Raw genomic sequence first — 21,450 nt, 5'->3', positions numbered from 1 at the left:
CACACAGGCACATACAAAATGCCTGTGGATGCGATGGATGGAGCTAAAACCAATTAGAACAACTGTGTGATGTAGCTCTGAATGCCAAAACATTAAGAACAGGCTTGAGTGGAAATGTGAGCTCTGAGATTCGTCTGCTTCCAGGGTTGAACTCTGGTTTAAAACTTTAAGTCATTCATAAATATTTACAAGAAATAAGAATGTGGATCAGATAAACACTTACTCAGAAAGAGCACAAAGACACTGGCTATTGATTCGTCTGCATGCATACTTTTCTCTTAAGATTTGCACCTAATTTTGGACTCTGTGGAAACTGATTAGGTCACAATGAAACCTGATAAACTTAAACCAACATCCTGGCTGAGGTGCATTAAAGTGCAGTAGAGCTGATTCCTTTCACACGTCACCCATCTGTGACCCTCTGACATCCCCAAAGCCAGCTCACACCTGCTCCTAAATTGCTAGAAGACCTGCCTGAGGCGTTTACTCAGGAAGGCGAGAAGCAGCTGGATCTCATCTTGCTTCACATCCCTGCACCAGTTCAAACACACCGATGAGCCAAAACGTATCCTCCACCGGCCTCTTTATGTAACCTCGTTACTGCTTCACATAATCCAGGACTTCTGCTGATCACTGCCGATCGATTCAAACCGAGACACGGGACAGCCAAGAAGAAATGCTCCGCTTCACAGCTGCAGGCTCACGGCTCGCTCTGGTTTACAGTCGTATAGATCAAGTTACCAATAAACCACAAGAGCATCAACTCAAACAAACAAGGCCCACAGGACTGGGCAGATTAGTGGCTGTTAGCTGACATGAGTGGCACAGCTTCCACAGCCATCTGTACTACGAAGCAAGCTCAACGTACGCAGGTTATCTTCTCTACCTGCGGTACAGTCGGGAAGCTACACCTGCAGCCGAGGAAGTACGAGGAAGGAAGAAGCCAGCAAGAAACACTGGCAGAAAGAAATGTGTCAGTTAACAGATTATCAGCATCACAGCTCACAGGAAGATCTGACTGTAATTACAACTCTGTACGCTGCCATTGTGTTCTTTAAACAGAGGATTTCAAATGATGACTGACAGTGTCAGGCTTTTACTAGAGCTGGGCGATAGAACGATAACGATATGTATCGCGATATAACTTTTACTCGATAGAGAAATTAAGCTATCGCGATAGACCTCGCCGCTCTTGTCCTCTTAAAAAAAAAAAAAAGGTCAGCCAATCCAAATTAGGTAGCGCAGAGCCGAACCAATCACAGCCGCAGCGTCACGTCGCGTGACTTGTTACGTACAGCACAAGTGCTAAGCCGCACGTGTGTTTGTTTGGGAAGCAGCCAGCGCGTAATGGAGGAAATGAGTGTGCCGACTAGAAAAATCAACCGAGCGTGACCGAAGAGAAAACAGATGATGGTTTCAACGCCGGAGAGATTGTCGAACGGAAGAGCCATAGAAGTTCCGTAGTGTGAAGGTATTTCGGCTATTTCAAGTCTGACAAAAAATAGAGTAGCATGCACTGTAAATTGTGCCGAAAGCAAGTCTGGAAATACAATAAACTGGTGCATGCGTCACCAGTTTATTGTGACTGGTGAAATGAATTTCTACAACACTGTTACTGTTAATTCTACTCTCTGCAGTGTTTAAATGCTTACATATACACACAGTTACTGTCCCTCCACACAGACGACTCGGTTCTGCTGCTATGCCCCAGCTTTGTTTACTTTTTCCCACCGAGGCTTCTAGACTTCTGATTGGCCAACATTTCTGCACGGTTAGGAATCTAGCGCCACCTGCTGCTTTGGCATGTTCATAGCAGCGTTTTCCTTCATTTCTGCCTTTATGTGTGGACGGGATTATTTTTTAAAACGAAAACGGAAAATCTCCGTTTTCAAAAATACCCGTGTACGTGTGGACGTAGCCTCAGTCTCTGACTGGAAGCGCTAATTCGTCATTCGGCTTTTGTCAGACTAAAGTAACTGTTAAAACTGTTTGAAAAGCTAAGCTATACAACAAGGAGAGATTGAGAATTTCCTTTTAGTTCTCAGTTTATTTGATTTTGACAAAAGTTAGTCAGTTTTGTCTGTTCTTCTGTAAAACAAACTAAGATTTATTTTTAGAATTAATATTTTGTTTCTAAGTGGAATTGACAATTTAGTCTGTTTCGTTTGTTCTATTTTGAAACTTAAACGCTTTAGCGGCTGCCTTTTGTGTAGTTTGCAATATTTGTCTTTATTTATCTGAAAAAGTCTCATGTTCCTTAAGTACATCTACCCTGTTGAACTTATTATGGGAAATAAATATTTAAATAAAAACAAGCTGCTGATTATTTCACATTTTACTTGTGAGCAACGGCACATTTAAATCTTACAAATATAGTTATTTGGCTTATATCGTGATAGATATCGTTATCGCCTGAAATGAAAAAAACATATCGTGATATGAAAAAATCTCATATCGCCCAGCTCTAGCTTTTACATTCAGGAGCAAACCAACTCCAAACCAGGAAGTAGCCTGACTTACAAATTTTATAAAAGGTCGTCACGTAATGACCTTTTAGAGCAACTTTAGGTCTGACACATCTTCCAGCATTGGTGGTACTGTTGCTCATGGGATTAAATGGTGAGCAGGTAGTTTTGGAAAAGCTATTAAAACCTCATTTCACCAACTTCAGTCTATTTTAAACAGATCTGTGGTGTTTTATCCACCAAAGGCTGTTTGTTTTTCTGCAAACTGACCTTTTCTTACATCACCAGAATCAGTCAGATCACATTTGCAAACTCGACATAAACTACATGAACTACAGGCACTTTCAGCTGGGGCTCATCTTCACACTGTAATCACATCAAGAAACACGTTTTAATATCAGGTGTAAACTTCAGCTCAGGCTCTTACCTGATGGGGTAGTCTGCAGCGCTGAGATTGATGAAGAAGTCCCAGGACCAGTCGGCCATGCTGAGGATGTCCTCCATGCTGCGTAGGTACATGGTCAACAGGCTGGCCCCGCCCCAGATGGTGGCCATCCTCCAGGGAGTCACCCGCACGTTTGGATACCGGCTGGCCAGAGACACCACCTCTCTGTGGAGGTAGTTGGACCTCTGAGAGAGGGAAAGGATCACAATTAAGAAATATGACAGCGGTGATAGGCTCCACCCCCCCGGGATCCACTGGAGATGGATTTTTTTCAGCAGTTCAAACACTTTTGTTACTGTGGACATCGACAGAGCTTCAAAACTGCTTTCTCAACCATTCCACAGGATTTATAAAGCTCACTATAAACGCACATTTAGCTCCATTTTTCAGACTGTGAAATCAAGGGTGTCGGACTCGTCCCAAGAGATGTGGACTGGGCGTCATGCTGCCGGCTTTATAGTCACTGCTGCTAAATGCTTTGGTGCAGGTTTAAATGAGGGAACAAGAAACGTTGCCTAAAAGTGGCGTGTTACGATGTAAAAGTCTGATTATGAGCCGGTTAATGCTGCACAAAGTTTTAAAGCTTCTCAGCTGAAGACGTGAAGAAAATAACAGATTCAGATAAAGTGACGGCCCGGCGGTGGGGGCGCTCGCTAGGACTGTGGACAGCCTTGCAACAGAGCGTGCACAGACTCATGGGACTGTTAGTGTTATTTATTCAACCTTTATTGTAGCAGGAAGTCCCACAGAGATGGAAATCTGTTTCCCCTGGGAGACCTGTTTGAGGCTGAAGCCACGCAAACTCTCAACATAATAAAAATGCAACAGATACAATTTATAGTGGAGCTTACACAACATGATCTAAACCAGCAACAGCAGTCTTAAGATGACACAGTCTCTGCATTCTTTACATCAGAAACCTGTTTAAGTTCAGATGTTTTGCAGGATTAGTGTTATTAAGTATAGAAAACGCTGTGACGCTCCATCATTACTACAGTTTGTGTTTGTTCTCTGATCGTTGTCTTAATTACGACAGTGTTAAGTTCAGGTAGCAATGAGCTACTGATGACTGAGGCGACTGTGCTGACGTTCATTGACTGTAACTGTTCTTTAAAGCTGCAGTGTGTCCAAGTCCTGCTGCAGAAGTGAGATCTCTGTCCCAGTGTCGGCATTCATTATTTTAAATTATTAATTACGTTTTGTTCCCTGTGTTATTCTTTCCTGCCTTTTTAAAACCACACATTTTAATGAGTTTGACGTCTCAGCGTAGCAGAGCGGGATTCCCGCCTCGTTCCGCCTACGGGTTTGTCTTGAAGCGTGACTTTTTTATTAAGTTCATCTAAAAGAAATGTGACGAGAATTAAACGCACCAAGGCTGAAACAACAAACCGAGCAGAGACGTGCTTCCAAAAGCAGTTTAACCTGAAGTTAAAACAAATCAGACCTTTACCAACCCAGCACACTCGATCACACAAACAGGAAGTACCTGAGCAAAAGAACAGATCCTCCCTAACAGATCATTTGAAGCCGGTCTCAAACTTTCTCCAGCTTTTAAGTGAAAAAATTTAATATTTATAAATTAAAATTAAGATATTGCAAAAAAATCCTGCTCTGGGCGACGGTCAGCAGTCCTACCTGGTCCACGTGGATGTAGTAGTAGTGTGAGGTGTGGTAGATGGCTTTGAAGAGACGCTGGAACTGACGCGAGGCTCGGCCGTGGACGACCAGGACGAAGGCGATCCGTACAGGCGGAGAAGCATCGGAGGCGTCCTCGTCCCACTGTACGTTCACATTAGCTTTACCTGGACAGGAGGAGGTCTGTTAACATCTCACTGATAAATCCATGAATCTCTGCCTGTGTGAAAAGCGTTCCTCCCGTCCACTTCACACTAGCAGGTGAGTTTCATGGTCTTATGAATAATAGTCCTTTTTTAGCAATTAGTAACAAACAAAATCCATCCTCCTGCTTCTCTGCTTTTTGATGCTAAGATGGTTCAATTCAGACAGGTAAGGTAAAGAGGGCTGTGTTTAACTGTCAGTCATACAAAGATAGACCCCAAAAATACCAATATGGATCTGGAAATAAGCAGAACGTTTCCTTTTTAAGACATCAGCGTCACTTCTAAGCCCATTCCTCACTCCAGTTCTTCACTTCCGCCTTTCCTAGTCATGCCGTCTGCAGCTGGTCGAGCCCAATCTTGTACATACAAACGCTCTGACAGCCTAATGCCTCCTCATCATCCCGCCGGCCTTGGCTTGCTTGGCTTTAATTAGTGACCTTTTTGGGCCGTGGAGCATGCTGAGATTGGAGTTTGAGGGGGGAATGACAGTAATCAGGCGGCTGAGTCGCATGCAGAGGCAGAGATGCGTCAAATACGCCCAGGGACGTGCACAGAAACACCAAACTCCTTAAAAGACCGAACGCATGCCCGGCAATCTGAAACCAAACCCCTGCCCGGCTTCACTCTGAGGATATAACCACTGGTGTGTCATCAAAACAACCTATAATCATATAAATTAACCCTCAAACGGCCCTGAGTAAATCATTAGTCAGCCTTTCCAAAAATAAGACTACAAACTGCTTGTTTAATTAGGGTGTAATTATGCTGGATGAGCATCGTCCTCCTCTGTGTCCATTCATGCTTCAAGTCCCTGAAAATAGAGCTGGCACCCGTGAGGGATGCCTCTTTGCATCTACGGCACGTGCTCAGTTAAAAATGTTTCTGAAGGGGTAAATTTGGAAGGCAAAAATCCCTTTTCCACTTACTGCAATCTGCCACTTCAAAGCAGCCACTTGTTCATGTCCTTTCTGTCTTGAAATCTGTCGCCCATTCATTTGCTGACAAATGAATCACTATGTTAACATGAAAGGATATTTCAGACCTAAAATCATAGGTTAATACATGCAGACTACGAATAAATCTCGAGGTGCTCATACACGTGGAAATTTAGTCGCACTGACACCCGGAGCAGACTGCAAGCGATGGATCGCAGCACCGCAGCTGTCAGCTACATCGAGGTAGAGCACATTACTGAACGTGCAATTTACAGATTATCAAAGTGATCTGTTTATATCTTCATGCCAGCTTCAGACAAAGAGGGCGGGCAGCTTTCATCTTGATGCCACCTACACATCCATCCTTCAGATGGTCAAGAAGAAACGTCCTGTGTTTTGAGCCCTGAGTTTCGTATTTTTGGACATTTGCAAACGTATTAAAAACAAAGACATGCATCAACTTATCATGTTTTTCTTTATATCTTCATCATGTCACCATTTATACTCAGATGGCATAAACGGCTGTTCATAGACACCAAACAATAAACAATACTAAATACATATACTTCTTCACAAGCTACATGTTCATTATATAAACCAAAGCATGGATTACAGGCACTGTTACCGTCACCGCTTGATGAACAATCATTTCACAGATTTGCATGACAATACATCCCTGGTACCTTCACTGTAACTGATGTCATGTAAACAACAAAAACATTTTATCATCTTTGCCACATTAAAAATAAATAAATGCTTGTGAGACAGCTCACAATGTGAAAGCCGTCTGAAGTGAGGTTTATTCGCCCCGGGCAATTGTCAATCCTGGTATCCAGGGCAGCTTATACAGTAAGTTTCTTTCAGACTGAATAATATGTCTACATGCGCTACAATCATAGTAAGAGTAAGCATGTCTCCATTAATGTCGAGTAATCTCTGTAATCTGATTGTGTTAGTGTTTAGCATGTCTGATGTTTTGTGTCTTCCTGCATCTTTGTCGAGTCTTCGTCTGTGTCAGTTGTTCTGTTTAGGTTACTTCCTGTTTTATTTTGACAGTATAGTGTCTTTGATGAGTTTCAGCTGTTTCCTCCCTCCTGTTTCATGTGTTTCTCTGAGCCTCTCTGCTTCTTTGTGTCCATCTGTTTTATTCTTGGACTTTATAAACATAACAGATTGTTCAACCTCTGCTTCATCAAATCGATCTGGAGCCTGCGTTTGGGCTTTTCACCATTCATGACAGTAATGAGGATGACTATGATTCACTATTCTATTTATTTTATTCAGAGGTCCTCAGTTCGTCTTCATCCTCATCTGTTTTAGCTTCGTTCGCACAGTCACCTCCCTTTATTCTGATTGGCTCTCCCTCACAAAGAGAAGGTTTGAACAACATTGATGCAGCAGAAAATAAAACATTCCTTTAACCTACAATTTAAGGATTTTTATGACTTTTGTGTTTTTTGTTGTTGGTTATGTGAATAATATGAAACGCGTCTGTTGTTACCTGCACACACTGAGATGTGATCTTACCTTCTGCGGGGCAGTAGCGAGGAACTTTCTCGGGCATCAGCGTCCCCTCCTTGTGTTTGCAGTACACCTCTACTATCTGCTGCCGGCACTCCCGGCTCTTGGCTCTGGAAAGAGCTGAAATGGCTTCTTTACCGCTGATCTCACACTGCAGCTGCTCCTTCCTCACCTCCAGACCAGGCGGCAGCGGAGGAGAAGCCGGCTTCTTGGTCTGGTAGAACGGCGAATCCGGATTGGACCCCTGAGCCGGCGCTGCAACCGTTGGCAGCTTGGGGTGGGCTTTACGGGTGTGGGTGTGGTTGCGATTGTGGCCCGGCACTCTCGGTTGGATGGGAGGGTACTTGAGGACCTCGTTGGCAGATTTTCCCAGCATGCTTTGCGCTTGGCTCTTTTCTAGCTTACGTTTGGCATTTCCGACCGGCACTCGCTGGCTATGTGATCGGGCCCCCAGGTTGCTGTTGCTGTCGATGGTGTCAAAGTCTTTGGGGACCGAGTTCTCATTATTGTTGCTGTCCAGGCGGACTTTCTCTTTGGGGCGGTGCGAGTGGTAAACGTTCTGCAAGGAATGACAAATATAGTTCTTACATAAAGCAAAAATTAAATAAATTAAATCAAAGAAAACTCTTCTTTAACAGTTACAAAGACAGGCTGTGTATCCATTTACAATTATATGATTCATTTTTCAAGAAAAAAAATTTGCATCGTCATTTTGAATCCAAATACTAAAGTGAGGGACGTGGACCAGCTGCAAGGAAATAAATAACTTCCAGCTAAATCTGAAAGTGATGAGGCTAGAAAGGAAAGTTTGGACAGGACGGGAGCAAAGCTCAAGTCAGGAAGACATTTGAACCCTTTAGGCTCTCCCTGCTTCACATACATGTTAAATGTACGGAGCTCCACGTGTTACACACACGTGAGCTCGTTTATCTCCTTGGAATGAATCAAAGTGTTGTTCCTGCACATCACAATAAAACAGAGCAGAAGCAAAGACTCGTCCACACGCCGGGGTCCACAGCGCTACAATCAGAGCCTGGTGGGCGTCTGTGTTTCAGCAGCATCGCCACATGACCTCGATGAGTATTTTAATCCCACAGATCTCCCCCATATCTGTCTTTCCCAGGATAAAGAGTGCGCACACACACACACACACACACACACACACACACACACACACACTAAGCCCCAGCAGGAAGACAGTAATATCAGCTCTTGCCACCTGCTTCTCAGTCAACCTTTCATTATCTCATCTGTAATATCAGCTCAGAGGAAAGAGTGTGTGTGTGTGTGTGTTGCCGCAGTGAACATTTTCAGCTCTCCTGCCATTATTATAAGTGTGATATCCAGGAATAAAACCTCCAGAGTACAGCGAGAGATAGATTTCTCACACACACACACACACACACACACACACACACACACACACACACACACACACACACACACACACACACACACACACACACACACACACACACACACCTTTTCCTTCTTGAAACATCTGACTGAGGTTTTTTCTTACCTCTGAAATATGTCGGTCTGGACCAAAGTCTCGAAATTCAACAGAAAACTGTGAAAAACGTCTAAACTTATTAACCTGCCAACAACAATTTACACGCAAACACAAAATAACCACAAAAAGATCTCAAAGACCCCCCCCCCCCAAAAAAAAATCCCAAACACAATGAAAACCAAACAGCCACAAACACAAAGCCATCTCAGAGACACAAAACAACCAAAGGAACAAAACCTCAAAGAAATGCAAAGTGACAACAACAGAAGGCCAAACGCACACAAATGAAATCAAAATGACCACAGAGAGGAAAAACTGTTACACAAAAACAAAACAAAGGGAAATGGACTGATTCTTATACAACGCTTCCTGACTCCACCTGAGCACTCAGCGATTTATACAACATCCCTCCTTCACCCATTCATGTGCTTCCTGTCCAACATTCACACTCATGCATATTCTGATGGATGCATTGGAGAGCTGCTTGGAGTTACGCATCTTACCCAAGAACATTTGGCATGCAGACTGGAGCAGCCATAACCTTACAGACAAAAACATTATCAGAAAGAAACAAAAAAATGACCAAAGAAAAACGAGATGCCGACACACTCGGCTCAGAAACACTAACAAAATGACTCAAACTGACTACAAACATAAAAAAGCAGGACAGCAGGTAGAAAACTGGCGTATGATGATGATGATGATGATGTTTTTCCTAACAGCTCCTTCAGTGCAAACAAGAAGTCAGAGATTTGTAAATGAAATGTTTTTTGTAATGAGGCCGATTTGATGCAGTTTCAGGAGTTTTCCAAAATGTCCTCGAGCGTTTCAGGCTGTAATTCGCTCGACACAATAATACAAGTTTGTCTCTCCTTCACAGATCCACCTCCAAAGAAAAGCAGAGCGTTTTTTCCCAGAGGGCCGTGCTTTCCATGGAGACCGGCCACAGCTAAAATACCACCGCTTACCTACAAAGACATCATTCTTTACACTCACAGAGGGACTGAGTCACTGCTTTCTTGCTCGTGGTGCTCCTGTGTGAGTCACTTTGCTCTCAGCCGCTCTCCTTCTCAGCAGGTTCCTATTGAAGCCTTCAGACCTCCTGCTGCTCCGCAATAAAGGAGACACACAAGAGACAGGAGAGGCCGTTCCCTCGGGCGCCGGGGGCGAGGCAGGGAAAGGGTAGGAGGAAAGAGACCTGTTGCTCTGACATCTGTTGATTACGAGTTCACACTAATAAGGATAATCTGAGAATGCCTGGATCTGGTGTGGTGACAAGAATGTGCGGTGGTGTTTTCTGGGAATTCTCTGAAGTGAGAGCAGAACAGCCACTTCCACATGTGTGACTATCAGCGAAAAGCTGCTGTGCTCCTCATATTTATCTACATCTTGTAAAAGATCTTGAAGTGTTGACAAAAACGGCAAGAGTGCACAGACACCTGCTCCGAGATATGCACCAGTGAGCCACAACATTAGAAACGCCTGCCTCACGATAGCCACGTTTACATTAACACATTTAACTGGATTAAAAGCCTGACTGGTTATACAGGTCAGCAGTGGGATTGGTCTGTTACATCCACCAACGACATCAACACAACAGGAACACGATGTAGGTCCAAAAGTCACAAATGTGAGCGAAGGTTGTGGCACACCAAAGGTGACCATGCAAAGATAAATGCAGGCGTTTGTTTACATCAGAACTTCTACTTCTTACTACAAAGTAGGGCTGCCACAAACGATTATTTTGATAGTCGACTAGTCACCGACTATTTTTGCGATTAGTCGACTAATCAGATCATCATCCACTGGACGTAAAACTACAGTTTATTGCACCAGCAGCATCTGCTCTTATATAACTATCATTAGCTTACAGCTTTAAGTGTTTAAGGTCTGTGCTAACTAAAAATAAAGACAAGATGATAGTTTATTAAATTTTAATGAAATTTGCAGATTGTTTCGGTGAAGTTTAATAAACTCCTTGCTATCTAAAATATAACAGGACACCAGAGTAGATTCTCCAGCATCTCACACTTCTGATAATCAGCTGTCTGCTTGACGTTTATTCAGCTGTGTAAAAACTATAACTTTAATCTCAGCCAAACCGATTTACTCAGGAACAAATAAAATACTGAAAAAAGCCAAACAATAACATTTTAAGTTATCTAAGTGACTCATATGTTTAACCTGAGTAGCGAAAGACGGCGGTGGGTTTGAAAACGATTTGCCGGGAGTCCGGTGTTCTCACGGCTCTAGTTAGCCTAGCCCCCGGCTAGCTATCGAGCTAGTGGGTAACAGACGTCTCCGAAAACGTCGGAGCGCTTTTGAAAATATGTGGTGTCCTGATAAACTGAGCCGATATTTGAGGTTTACACAGCTACATTCTCCCTGAAAATATGTTAAACGTTTATTTTGTGACGCAGAAAGAATAATAAGAGTAATATTAAAACTAACCAGCTGCTGCCATTGCTGGAAACTGAGCTGCGCTATGAATTCTGGGACACAGCTTCTTCTTCTTCTTCGGGGTTTAACGGCAGCTGGCATCCTTGTACATGCAGTGCTGCCATCTTCTGTTTCAGTCCGTTATTACACTCTTAAATCCTGCTACTTATTCCTGCGTCTTTGGGATCTTACAAAGCTTCAAACGACGCGTCGACTATTAAATCAGTCGTCGACGATTTTAATAGTCGATTAATCGTGGCAGCCCTACTACAAAGTTAGTCAATTCTCCACAGAATGATCATGGATACTAACTGACCTACAATTCACATCAAATGCCACCTTCACCCTTTATTATCACCCAGTAAAACACAATAAAGTCATGATTCAGTCTTATGAATGAGCCCACAGGTCTCTGTTACTGCTTTTACAGTTCGGACCAAAGTCTGCATTCGTCCACAGAAATGGACATTTTTCATATCAAATGGTTCTTTAATGATTCCAACTACCAAATATCCAGTACATGATGTCTCTAACGTCTGCTCAAATGGCCCCCACAGGCAGGGTAGAAAGAGGCTGTTGTTTTCTTGGCAGCAGTGATTTGGTGTGTTGTGACAGACAGAGCGAGAAAACACCTTCATATAACGCGATAAAGAGCCCTTTCACATGGCTGTAGGCTGCATCTGTACACAGCTCTGGTTATGCATTAATCAAGCTCCTGTGTAGGTGTGTTTACCCTCAGTATACCTGCGGGAAAATGCCAACTGGTGGGCAGTGAAAATCTTATAGGCTGCCTTATGTTGGTCATGTTTACAAATCCATGCATGAAGCAGGAAAGGTTGGCAAAGAGCTTCCGTGGTGCCTGAGATGTTTGAACTCACAGATGGTACGTTTCATAAGGCCTGTAGATTTCTATATGGCTCACAGCGAGAGCCGTTACGCAGACGTTTCTAGTTTTTCTACTGCATCTTCATGTCTTTTGTAATTAATGCATGCTGAATTCAAGCTGTGATCATTTCACTTCTGCATGAAAGTGGAGCCTAAACACAGAAGACATACGAAATGCTTTAAAGAAAATGATGAGCTACAAGCTCATGTGAACGTCCTCGCGAGTAAAAAGAAAACATCAAAAGCTCAAAAACATTTAGTTAATTCCCAGCTTGTGGCGAATGCGTGTTTCTCCCAGGAACAGTTGTTTGCCAGATGGCTGCAGACGGGTCCCCAGGCCATGATTGCCACATTCACATGTTTCGGGGTCACATTTCTGCAAAAGCTCAACGCACCAGTCAGGACACTGACTTCCCAACTTAGGAAGTGGGATTGTAGGAGTAGCATGTTATAGCTTGGTAATGGGATTATGATATCGAGTCTCCTACACCACCGCAGTTTGTTTTTGTTAACATGTTTAATCGAGTGTAAGAGCCAACCTCATCTTTTTGCAGCGAAACGTGACAATGAAAATAATCCGATTTAAGATCATGTTGTAGTTTACTTCATACAGTTTGAGCAACTTTGACACCAGACTGTCAGTTCTTCACTGTTAAACATTTGTGGGAATATTGTATGAATTACGTCTTGATGCATGTTCAATCATCCAGGTAAGTAAATCCCCAAAAGTTGATTCTGTTCATCTGGACGCGGCGCCGTCAGAGGGAGAAACGTTTCTCTCTGACGGCGCCGCGTCCAGATGTATGAATTAAAAATATTTTTCAGATTCGGCCAGTCTTAATACAACAGTTGGTGATTTTTCTGGGCCTGAATAAACAGATCTGAGTAATCAGACTACTATATTTGGCAATAAGTGCACTGTAGCTCAAAACACACACTGGCACTAAATACACAATAATATGGGAATAGTAAAATTATAATATTCATCATAGTTGATGAATGTCACTATGACACTGAGTGACAGTTTTGGGTTTTTTAATTAGGAATGCTAATTTATTATCCATACAGGATGATCATTATCTCGTCTTTAAAAAGAAACTGAGTCTGCCAAAGCAAAAAAAAGAAGAAACAAACTGACAAAGAAGAGCATCACGTCCCAAAGGAGATGAATGGAGTAATCTGTCTAAATAGAGAGATTGAGAGACAAAGGAAAACCAGAGCCAGATGGACAGAAAGTAAGCTAAATGGACTGTGATGAGGGTTAGGATGGTGCTGTGAAACCTGGCTGAAACCACCGCGGCACCAACAGGGCGCCCCAGGATTACAGCAGGGATTTACATCCATCAATGCCAGATTTACTGAGAATTATATCAAAGAAAATACAGAAAAACATAAAGCAGCTTCATGGTTCTGACAGCAGTCTACGCTGCTAAATCACATATACTGAATTAGATCTGGATCATCGCATCAATTTACAGCTGCTCTGCTGGTTTCAGGCACTGCTACCAGACTCTGCAGGTTTCTCCTTAAAATAAATGTATATATGCATCATTAACAGCATCAGAGAGACAGATCATCCCAATTAATTCTGCATCTGTAAGCACAAATATACAATCAGAGTCAAACAAATCATCTTCAATAACTAGGAGAGCCCTGCAACAGAGGGTCTGCAAACCTTAGATCAAACCTGATCTCAAATCATTGTGCAAATGACCATAATCAACAAAAGTCCAACACCAGGCCCAAAAACAAAGCTGCAACGTCTACACCACAGAGTCAGGACCCAAGATTATAACATTTACTTTTTCCCAAATCACTTTGAAATCAAGTCCAAAAGTTTTGCTCTGATCTCATCATCATGGTGTTGGAAAGCCCCCACCCAACCCCCCCACCCAACCCTAAAACACAGCCCCAAATGTTTCACAATGAACCAAGTCCAGGAACAGAACCCTGATCTCAACATCATGGAACCACTGATGATCCAAAAACAGCCCCCGAGCCAACGACCCTGTCAAGACGTCCAAAAATAGAGACACGTCAGCATCAATGAGTCAGGGACCAAGACCAAAACCAGTCCACGATCAAGATTCAATATCTGTCACCAAGTCCAAAAACAGAGCCCTTATCTCAACATCATGATGTTTAAAAAAAACTTAAAACAACGCTAGAATATTTACGTAATGACATCATGACCCAAACTCAAACTCAGTTTGAACCAAGTCCAAAAACAGAGCCGATGTCGAGTTCTGCCTGAGCCTTAATAAGCCTCATTACACCATCAATGACGGACGGCAGATAAACGTACAGAGCTCCCGTCTCACTTTGTGTCTGTTAAGAACAACTTATTGGTTTCATTCTGGGGCCATCACAGGTTTACAGCTGGTTTAAAGGATATCTGAGACTCCTGAGCGCCACACGTTCATCTTCATGACAATCAGCCGCACACATCAGAGAGGCAGACTGACAGATTGCTAATCTGAAACCTTACTGTCCTCACTCTCTTAAACTGTCCTCACTCTCCTTTTTTAAACAATGTTCGGTGCAGAGATACAAGCGAGGACACACAGACACACAAACACAGCATTTAGGGATTATTGTACAATCTAAACTAGATTAGAAAGTATAAATCCCATCAGAGAAACACGATCCAAAGAAATCCTCTAATCTGATCTGACCTGGCTGTTAGTGTGTGTATCGGCTCTGACACGCACAGTGTGGTCAGCACTGTACACGTGTGCGCACAGACGGCTCCACGGGGCTTTCTCAGGGTTCACGTTTGATTTAAGAGTTCAGGTTAGAATCAGGATTAGGCTGCGGTCAGCAACCTGGGAAAGCTTTATGTCAAAGTCCTCACGAAGACACAGCTGCAGATTTCAGAGTTTAAATACCAGCAGTGTTCAGCTTTCCAGCAACGGCTGTGTGTGTGTGTGTGTGTGTGTGTGTGTGTGTGTGTGTGTGTGTGTGTGTGTGTCCAACACACTGCAGCCTCGTTTATAACATCCAGTCAAGTGTGTTCACTACAATCCTGAAAGGCGCCACAGTGACACGACTCCCACATTCATCACACCTTCGAGGTGGAGGACCGCACTCATACGCGACTGCTATGATTGTGTTTCACTGAAGCAGGTTTCCTCTGTTTCTGCACATGCCCAGATAGAAATGTAACCAGGGTTAAGGGCAACTAGTCCCAGGTCTGATGGTTCCTAGCTATCCTCGTCTTGTTCCAACACCCAGCGGTTAATGTTATAGAAAAGTTAAAAAGCCAGAAAACATTCACCTTTAAAAAAATAAAAAATAAAAACTTTGAGGTTTGATGTCCAGGAAGACCCAAAATATTTAATGAAAACATTAAACATTCATGTAGCTGCCGTCCCCTCAGTTAGAACCTGTTAAATATTTAAATATATACATCACAAGACAAAGAAAGGTAAAGATTTTGAAACTGGCTCTTGGGCACATAAAAAAACGGAAACAAGACTGAAACAGGACGAATGAGGCTGAACTCTCTTTTAAAAAGCTAAAGCAGCTCCTGTTTAACCTAATGGGACAAAAATTGAATAAATCATGATTGTGTTGTATTAAATAGCTCTTTAAACTACTGGTTGAGACAAGAAGGTCATCAGGAAAGTGTTTACTGAGCTCATAGATGAGGGTGAAGTAGGGTCATTTTCCCACAGACTTCTATACAACCTGAAATCTTTTTGAAACCAGAGTCACTGCCTCCTGCTGGCCATTGGAAAGAATGCAAGTTTAAGGCTTATCACCATTGCAGCGGTCCCCAGCCGCAGACCGTTTTAATGTCAGATAATATAAATGCACCAACAACACTGAGAGTAACATCCTCCTCTGCCCCTTAATGCTCTCTGGTCACTATGGTAACGAGTAAATATTTTTTTCAAAATAAGACACAACTACAACACGGGAAACCAAGTAAACAATAAAAACCACAAATTTCACACCGAGCCTCAACTCTGGCCTGAACCATCGCAGCCTGGTGGTTCTGCTCCACTCTGACAGGAAGTGCAGACGATAGAAAAGTAGATAACGCTGCATGTAAACATCGAGGTTTCTGAAGGCTGCCAACTATTTAAAATAGGACATTTCTGAGTAACGAAAGAATTAAATATACTTGTTTTATTTCTGTCTATAAGCACAGAAAGGCTGACGTGTCCAAGTCTGTGACAGACAGGTCGCAGGATCCTCCCAACTCACAGAGGAACGACTTGGATCAACAGCCACATTAATACAGGCTCAGCATTACAGTCATACCTCCAGTGCGATCAGAATATGAGATAAGTCCTGTGCCTTTCCAATCACCCCACCATCACCATCACAAACCGACTCCCACAGTGCTCTTCGGTGAATCGGCGCTATCAGTGTTCTCCCGAGAAGTCCAGACTGTGGCTGTTTGGACCCCGTAAACATTCTTGTTCTCTGACACGGATAACACGTCATGTATTTTCTAGAACAACACCAACATCTACTCTTAGTTATCAAACAGCTTTTAAGGAACGGGCCAACATGTTCTCACAAAGATAAACATAAAAGCACACACTCAGTGTTTCAGGGGGAGGAGGCTGTTTTCACTGAGTCCCAGCAAGTGATATTTTATTGGAAATGGGACACTGCTTCCTGCTAACACACACACACACACACACACACACACACACACACACACACACACACACACACACGCCATTAAAACATGTGAGAACAGCTGGATCCCAACAGGTTTTTCTGAACATACAAACACAGGAATCTCAGCAGGATGATAGTGAGTACTGTGCTGTGCCTGAAATGAGCTGTGGAGCATTCACGTGGAGATGAAGATGAAAATCTAACTATGAATGTGAGAAGACAGAAAATTACTAAAATAGAGATTTTTGGTTTTTGCCTTTAAGGTAAAACTGCTTTAAATTTTAGCTTTCGGGTCAAACTTAACTACAGGTTTGCTAAAGAAATCATACACAAAGCCTCATTTGTAAAAGTGATTTTACAACTTAATGTCAGAGCAGACCGACTTCCATTAATAACACAAGGTTAAATCTGTTTTCCTAGTTTCTTAAGTGTCGCAACAATCCTTTAATTTTAGTAAGGAAACCTCCCAAAATCCAAGCTTAGAACATTTTCCTCTAAGAACTACTGATTCTGTGCAAAATTACATGACACTAAAATAGGTGTTAGAGCTTGAAATGAAACAGTTTATCAAAATATGATGAAAAAATTACACAAAGTTCTATTGTTGCAAGAATGGACGCCATCACCAAAGCTTTCACTTGATGAGCTGTGTCTTTGTCATAATTGTCAAGTTTTACACACAAGACCAGTTTCCACCAATAAAAATTGTTAACTAATTTCCTCAAATGTGATTAAAATTTATGAGGGAAAGGGAGCTTAATTTGAGGACCCGTTTAATTTTAAAACCTCACACCCAAAAAGTTGCTTCAAGGAGTAAAAGTGTTCATTTTACCTCTAACTTAATATTAAATGTTATTGTTCCCTTTATAAACATATTTCATAAGCCGATATTACAGGGGAGCAACTTCTCTTAACCAAAACTGGCTTAATCATTTCCTAAATTCCTCAAGTGTCAGTAAAATTCTTTAAATTTACCAAGGAAACCGCAAACACCTAAACCGAGGAGCATTTCAGGCCCAAACCTCATTCTGTGCAAAAACACCAAAGTAGGCTACCAGAGATTTAAACGGGACTGCAGAATGAACAGATTCATAAAAACACGGTGACCTTTCACGCTGAAAGTAACACAAATGACGTTTAAAACGTGAGACGCTGCCAAACCAAACTCCAACAACAAAAACAGCCATTTGCACATTTTCTCGGTTGTCGACCCTTAAAATTAGATTTTTGAACAAGACTGGGGGCATTTCTTTTTAAATGTCTGCGTGATCTTTAATTCGGCATTGGTCTTACAATGAATAAAGCGCGTGGTCACCCGTAGTTTTCATTTTATTGTCACAGCAATCAGCTGTTATGAAGCGTTAATGGAAACTGTCTGAGGCTCACAGCTTAAAGTGATGAATTGATTACCTGGTGCTGATACGTTTTTCAACTGTAGCTACGAATGAGAAGGTGGCGCAGTTAACCTGCCACAGCCACCAATAATCGACACCTTAAATTGGCTGTTTTTTAAATTAAGTTTGGCCTACAGACCCATCTCCCTGACGAAAGCGGGCAAACTATTGACGGGAAAGCCAAAACAACAGGCAGCAGCTGCAGCATCTTCTCCGTGGCTGCCATGCGGCTTCCTTCGGCTCATTCCCCGAAAACACGCGTGTAAAAATCTGATTAAAGCGCCTCGTGAAGGGCACATCAGTCAAACCCACCGCCTGCAGCTGCTGCTGATCGGCCGCCTTCCCGACCAGCGGCGGCGGGTCGCCCCTCTTCTGCAGCCCCTTCCGCGGGTGCTCCATGTCGGCTTTGTTGAACCCCCCGGTCCGGTCCTCTCTCTTCTCCCGGCTCCTGGCGCCTCCGTCCCCACCGGTGGAGTCCAGGCTGCTGAAGTTCCACACGATGAGAGTCTGGACCAGCAGGACGGCCAGAGCAGCGACCAGCAGCAGCGCGGACCTGGAGCGCCGGGCCAGCCTGCGGGCGCACGGGTTACCGTTCATCTTCTCCTCCTCCCTCCCTCCGGGTCAGACTCAGACTGAGAGCTCCATCCGCTAAACGCCGACAGCGGGGTGTGAATGCTCCCCTCCGCGGCCAGAGAGCTGCTACTGGCTGGCAGAGAGCAGCAGGAGGAGGAGGGAATTTGGCACAGACTCGAAATGAGGAGAGAGTTTTGGAGGCGGTGAAGAGGACGCAGAGGCCCTCATGCGGCCATTTAACGTCAGTAGTTCAGAGAAAGTCTGAGATTCCCCGAATGCACCAGTGAACGACTCAGGAAATCCTTCCTGCCTGTGGATACATATCTGTACGACTCCCCCATCCAGTAGCTGCACCCTTCATCACATGCTGCAGTGAAGTTTTACAGTAAAATGTCTGTAATTTTCTGGATACGCAAATATCTTAATTATAAATATACATTGGAGCTGTTTCTTATATTTTGTAACGTTGTAATATATCGTATATACAGCCTGTTGCTGTTCTTATTGTCTTGGACCGACTGTAACCACATAATTTCCTCTGGGATTAATACAATGTTCTGAATCTGATTGTGAAGCGACACCTCTGCAGGGCCGGAGCTGCATTTCTGTAGACAGGAGCAGAAAGCCGTTGTTGCCCCCCCCATGAAACCACACACTGAAAAATTATAAATTAATATTTTTTTTACTTTTCGAGGAAAAATACCAACAACTTTGCCTGAATTGTAATGCTGTGTGATACCAAATAAATAAAGGGAGCTTTATAGAGGAGAGCAGTGTTTCATGATTTATGAGGTGAATCATCATCAACACATTTGAATGATCACTAAATCACTGTGATTTTCACTTTCTGCCATAAATAACACAGTGAACACATCTTTCAGCTTTCATGTACATAATTAAACAGATTGTTTGAGACCTGGAACAGAAATGTGTCTGTGTCTAAAACACTTTAGGCCAGCTTCTGTTGTTTAAATGTGCTATAGACGTTAAATAAAATAGACGTGACGGGGAACGCTGAAAAGTTGGGACATTTTTCACAGTTCCTGTTTGACGTATATTTTTTTCACTTAAAAAATAATGGATCATTTTCAGTGCTGATCTTAGACGATAGAAACGAAGTATCGACCCAGCACTGAAACCCTGTTGATAGCATCGATATGAACATTTTGCTACTTTGTCTCTGTTTCTGTCACCGTGATCACACTGGAGTTTTTTCACTGCTGTTCCAGTTTTCTTTTATAAGGCAGCCCCAGTACAGCTGGTCAAATTTTGGTTTTTGAATGAGCATATAGTAGGAGTCAAACCTGATTTTCGACATGATATTTAAGTAATATTTGTTACTGCTTTCATTGTCTGAGTGCCAGCATGTTCAACCTAAACATAGCCCCACCTGCAGTTTCCTCTGGTTCACATTTGGCCTTGACTGAGGATTTAGGCACACGTGAATCATTTATGGATCAATTGTGTGGTGACATCTGGACAACATCTGGATTCAGCACTAAGAAACAAATGGATTATTATCAGGACATCCTTTCCTTCTCACAGTAACCCTGACAGGTACATGAAGGTCGTTATCAACTTTGTAAAAGAGAATATGTTGACTTCTCCTCTAGCAGCAGGGTAAAAATCATAATTAAACAACACCTTTTCTTTCTAGGGAAAGGCCGTATAACTATATATCTTTGTGGTCTCCTGTCAAAAACATGGATGTGGGACCTGCTGTTCTGCTAACCACACCTCATGAATACCATGACGTGTGACTTACAAGAAAATGTACAAGACCTGAAACAAAAGTGAAACTTGGATTTAAAACCGGTTGAACAAGCTAACAGGTGGCTGTGTTACTGAGAAACAAAACAACGGGCCAATGATTTTTATTCCCCGTCCTCCCTTTAGATCTGCTTCTCCTGCTCCCTGTTCGTCACCTTAAAGAAGAAACAGCATTTTCAACTCCTGCTTCATTCAAAGTGCATTTATTGGGTGTATTTGGCGATTGAAGAATATTCCATGTCTTTGCCTCGAGGTTACTTTTGCAGTTTGCTGTGGGCGTGCACTTTAATTTGACTCAGATCTTGATTTTTAAAAATCTTGACTGGATTTAAAATCCACTGTGGTTGTGTACAGAGGCAAAATTACAAACGTGTGCCATTTTCCAAAAGTCCAGGCCTAACAGCATGTCAGCCATATTCCCATAAGATGTTTTATGTGATGAGAAATGTAAGAGAGGACACAGCAGAGCAATGGAAACTTTAATACTGGTAGGAATGTAGTTGGACAGGTGATTCCCGTTTGCACATGTCCTTCTGATATTTCTGACTGCCTGTAATTCGTCTTACAGACCTATAGGAAAATGTACATTTTGAAAATGCAAATTTGTGCTGATCATAAATCTTTCGTGGAGGAAAAGAAAGTTCTCGTAAGCCCCGTTTTGTCTGATAGGCCCTGGGTGGTGTGCAGTTGGTTCTCAGGACTGAAACCTATGATAACTCCTGTACAGACCACTCCCAATAAATAACATCATCTACAATCTAAAGTGAAGGACGTAACAATGTGCAGAATGTGAAACAGCTGATAGAAGGATTTCTATTCATGGTACTTCCTCCTGAAGGCTGAACATTGTTATTTAAACGAAGCAGACTGAGACACAGGCTGCACTTTTGGATGAACCTGGAGAGAGAGGTACGTTTTTCCTCAAAGTCTAGATTTTCACAGATAGTTCTGTGTACATAAAGTGCTAATTAAAGTCCAGTTAGCTGCTTATTGACTAATCAGCTTTGTGACTCTTTCAGATGAATTGTTTA

The 21,450-nt window shown here is 42.7% G+C and overlaps 2 protein-coding genes across 4 annotated transcripts in view; one reads left to right on the top strand and one right to left on the bottom strand.

Annotated features, from left to right (window-relative positions):
* The window catches only part of LOC147333197 (xylosyltransferase 1-like), a 40,674-nt gene extending 21,777 nt beyond the window's left edge, over positions 1-18,897 (bottom strand). Inside the window, exons 1-4 of one of the 3 annotated variants that reach the window (XM_086290203.1) lie at positions 18,389-18,897; positions 7,214-7,766; positions 4,546-4,712; positions 2,893-3,095 (exon numbers count right to left, since the gene is read on the bottom strand). In XM_086290203.1, coding sequence (XP_086146329.1) covers positions 2,893-3,095; positions 4,546-4,712; positions 7,214-7,766; positions 18,389-18,673 — 1,208 coding nt within the window. In that variant the 5' untranslated portion in view covers positions 18,674-18,897. Of the gene's footprint in view, positions 1-2,892; positions 3,096-4,545; positions 4,713-7,213; positions 7,767-9,716; positions 9,945-18,388 lie in introns of those variants that run through there. The other 2 variants (XM_086290201.1, XM_086290202.1) reach the window with 2 other exon arrangements.
* A 2,417-nt stretch (positions 18,898-21,314) lies between these two features.
* The window catches only part of LOC147333196 (uncharacterized), a 28,371-nt gene continuing 28,235 nt past the window's right edge, over positions 21,315-21,450 (top strand). Inside the window, exon 1 of the mRNA XM_086290825.1 lies at positions 21,315-21,328. The gene's annotated coding sequence lies outside the window, so the exon portion shown is untranslated. The remainder of the gene's footprint in view (positions 21,329-21,450) is intronic.

Source organism: Aulonocara sp. 'chitande type north' Nkhata Bay, linkage group LG4, assembly GCF_057382095.1.
Source record: "Aulonocara sp. 'chitande type north' Nkhata Bay isolate Kocher_YH1m ecotype deep benthic linkage group LG4, A_spYH_male_GT1.1, whole genome shotgun sequence".
In the NCBI taxonomy this organism is placed as follows: Eukaryota; Metazoa; Chordata; class Actinopteri; order Cichliformes; family Cichlidae; genus Aulonocara; species Aulonocara sp. 'chitande type north' Nkhata Bay.
The sequence above is the reverse complement of the archived record's forward strand: the minus strand, read 5'-3'. Positions and strand labels throughout refer to the sequence as shown.